Source organism: Pipistrellus kuhlii, unplaced genomic scaffold, assembly GCF_014108245.1.
Source record: "Pipistrellus kuhlii isolate mPipKuh1 unplaced genomic scaffold, mPipKuh1.p scaffold_m20_p_4, whole genome shotgun sequence".
Classification (NCBI taxonomy): domain Eukaryota; kingdom Metazoa; phylum Chordata; class Mammalia; order Chiroptera; family Vespertilionidae; genus Pipistrellus; species Pipistrellus kuhlii.
The window spans coordinates 10,581,700-10,583,613 of NW_023425540.1; the positions used below are offsets into that span (position 1 = coordinate 10,581,700).

Here is a 1,914-nt window from a genome sequence, read left to right on the forward strand (position 1 = left end):
GCTTGCAGTTGTAAGAAACGTTTTCCTTTTCTTTAAGCTTTTCATTTTGAGATAATTGTTGATATAATACAGAAAGATTCCTGTACCACTTACCCGGTCGTAACATTTTGCAGGACATTATTATGATATCAACAATCATATTGACATTGACACAATCCACCAACATGTATTATGCTTTGAAAGTCAATTTAACCCTTTGAAAAAGCAGCAAATCCATAAAACGCCTCAGGTTTAACAGTCTTCCAGTGATGTTTTGTGTATTTATGATTGACTTGTTTGGCTATTAACCATGAAGCCCTGGGTTCCTTGAATGGATCAAGTCAGTTTTCTCTCACTGACAGCACTTACTGTGGGGGAGGAACTTCTTCACATTTTGTTTCAGCTTAGAATTTCCTAAAATTAAGATAACAGAGTGTACAGCGGGGTATGAACTAAACAGCAAGAGGCAGAACAGAGTGATGGAGTTTCTGATCTTCAAAAATTGAGACAAGACTAACACAGACATCATGTACTGGGAGATGTAGAGGACCAGGAAGCACAGGATGGATAGGAGTGCGCTGATGTAGACACTCATGCCAGGGTGCCCGGTGCCCATCGCTGTGCTCCTCATCTTCTGGGTATGCCTCCCCAGGGAAAATAGCAAGAGAAGAGCAGAGATAAGGAAGATAAGCAAGGGTGTTACGTAGTCAATGGCAAAAAGGACAACTTGCCACACAGGTATGCCTTCGACTGGAGTTGTTCCATTTTGGGAGAAAAAGCCAAACAAGGATTGTTGGGAAACAATCCATTCCTGTTTTTTGTAGAAGACAGAAATGATAAAGGTATAGATCAAGGTCCCCAAAATCAGCCATGGCATCATCTTGGAGATCCTCAACTTCAACCAAAAGAAGAGCGGGTGAGCAATGGTGGCAATCTTGGCACAGTAGAAAACACTGAGCCATGTGGCCAGCCAAAGTTCCGACTCATGTACATACTTAAAAATTATAACCTTTCCAGGAAATAGAGATAATTCAATCAAGGAAAGAACAGCCAGATTAACGTAGATGGTGGCCATCTGGAGAACAATTCTGAAAGTCGCCAGGCAGCACAGGAGGAAGTCGAAGGGCACCATCTTTCTTTGCCTGATCAAGTCTGTGCCATTCACAACCACAATGAAGCCATTGGCTAGAACCCCCACGAGAAACTGAATCACTGACAAAATAAGATGAGCAATGATGTACAACTGCAACATTTTGACAAGAAAAAAAAAATCAGTTACTTTAAAAATTGATGCTGTGATAGATTTTGGGACAGTTGGAATCAGTCAAGTTTTCTGTTTTTCTTCAGCTGGATTAGAACCCCTTGGGGGGACATGACTCTGACAAGGAAGGCAGTGAAGCAGGAAGGCAGCATGCATGTGTTTATAGCCGTTTTCCCAAGGCAGTCAAATAAGAAAGAGATACTCTAGCAGCTATTTGCTTCTTCGTGACAGCGTTTGCATTTTCCAGGTCTACTTAGCTTTCAACATCATCATCACAAGCAAATGGTGGAAATGAGACACCTTCACACTGGGAGAAGGGCTCCTCTGTTACATAATCAGCAAAAGTTCCTCAATCCTTCATCGGTACCATAAATATTTAATTGTGCCTACAGAGTCTACTTAATGTTTGTGAAGCATTCTTTAAAAAAAAAAATGTTCACTTCTGTTATCATGATGTAGTACACTCAGCAACGTAAGTCTCCTAAACAGTTGTTTTCTAAAATGCAACAGTGGAGCAATTCAGCACCACCTAAAACTGAAAACAGTTCTATAATACAACATATGTGACAAACAGAAAACCACAAATACGTATATTTGAAAGGTCAAAGGCCCAAAGGAAGGTGATTTGAAGCAAAGATAATCACTCAGCACCATTCATACCAGCAATTATCTGC

General features: G+C 40.6%; 1 protein-coding gene across 1 annotated transcript; it reads right to left on the minus strand.

The window, feature by feature from the left end:
• Positions 1 to 331: 331 nt before the first annotated feature.
• TAS2R1 (taste 2 receptor member 1) lies at positions 332 to 1,231 on the minus strand. The gene has a single exon (XM_036409221.1). It carries the CDS (start codon positions 1,229 to 1,231, stop codon positions 332 to 334), a length of 900 nt encoding a protein of 299 aa, XP_036265114.1.
• Positions 1,232 to 1,914: the final 683 nt, after the last annotated feature.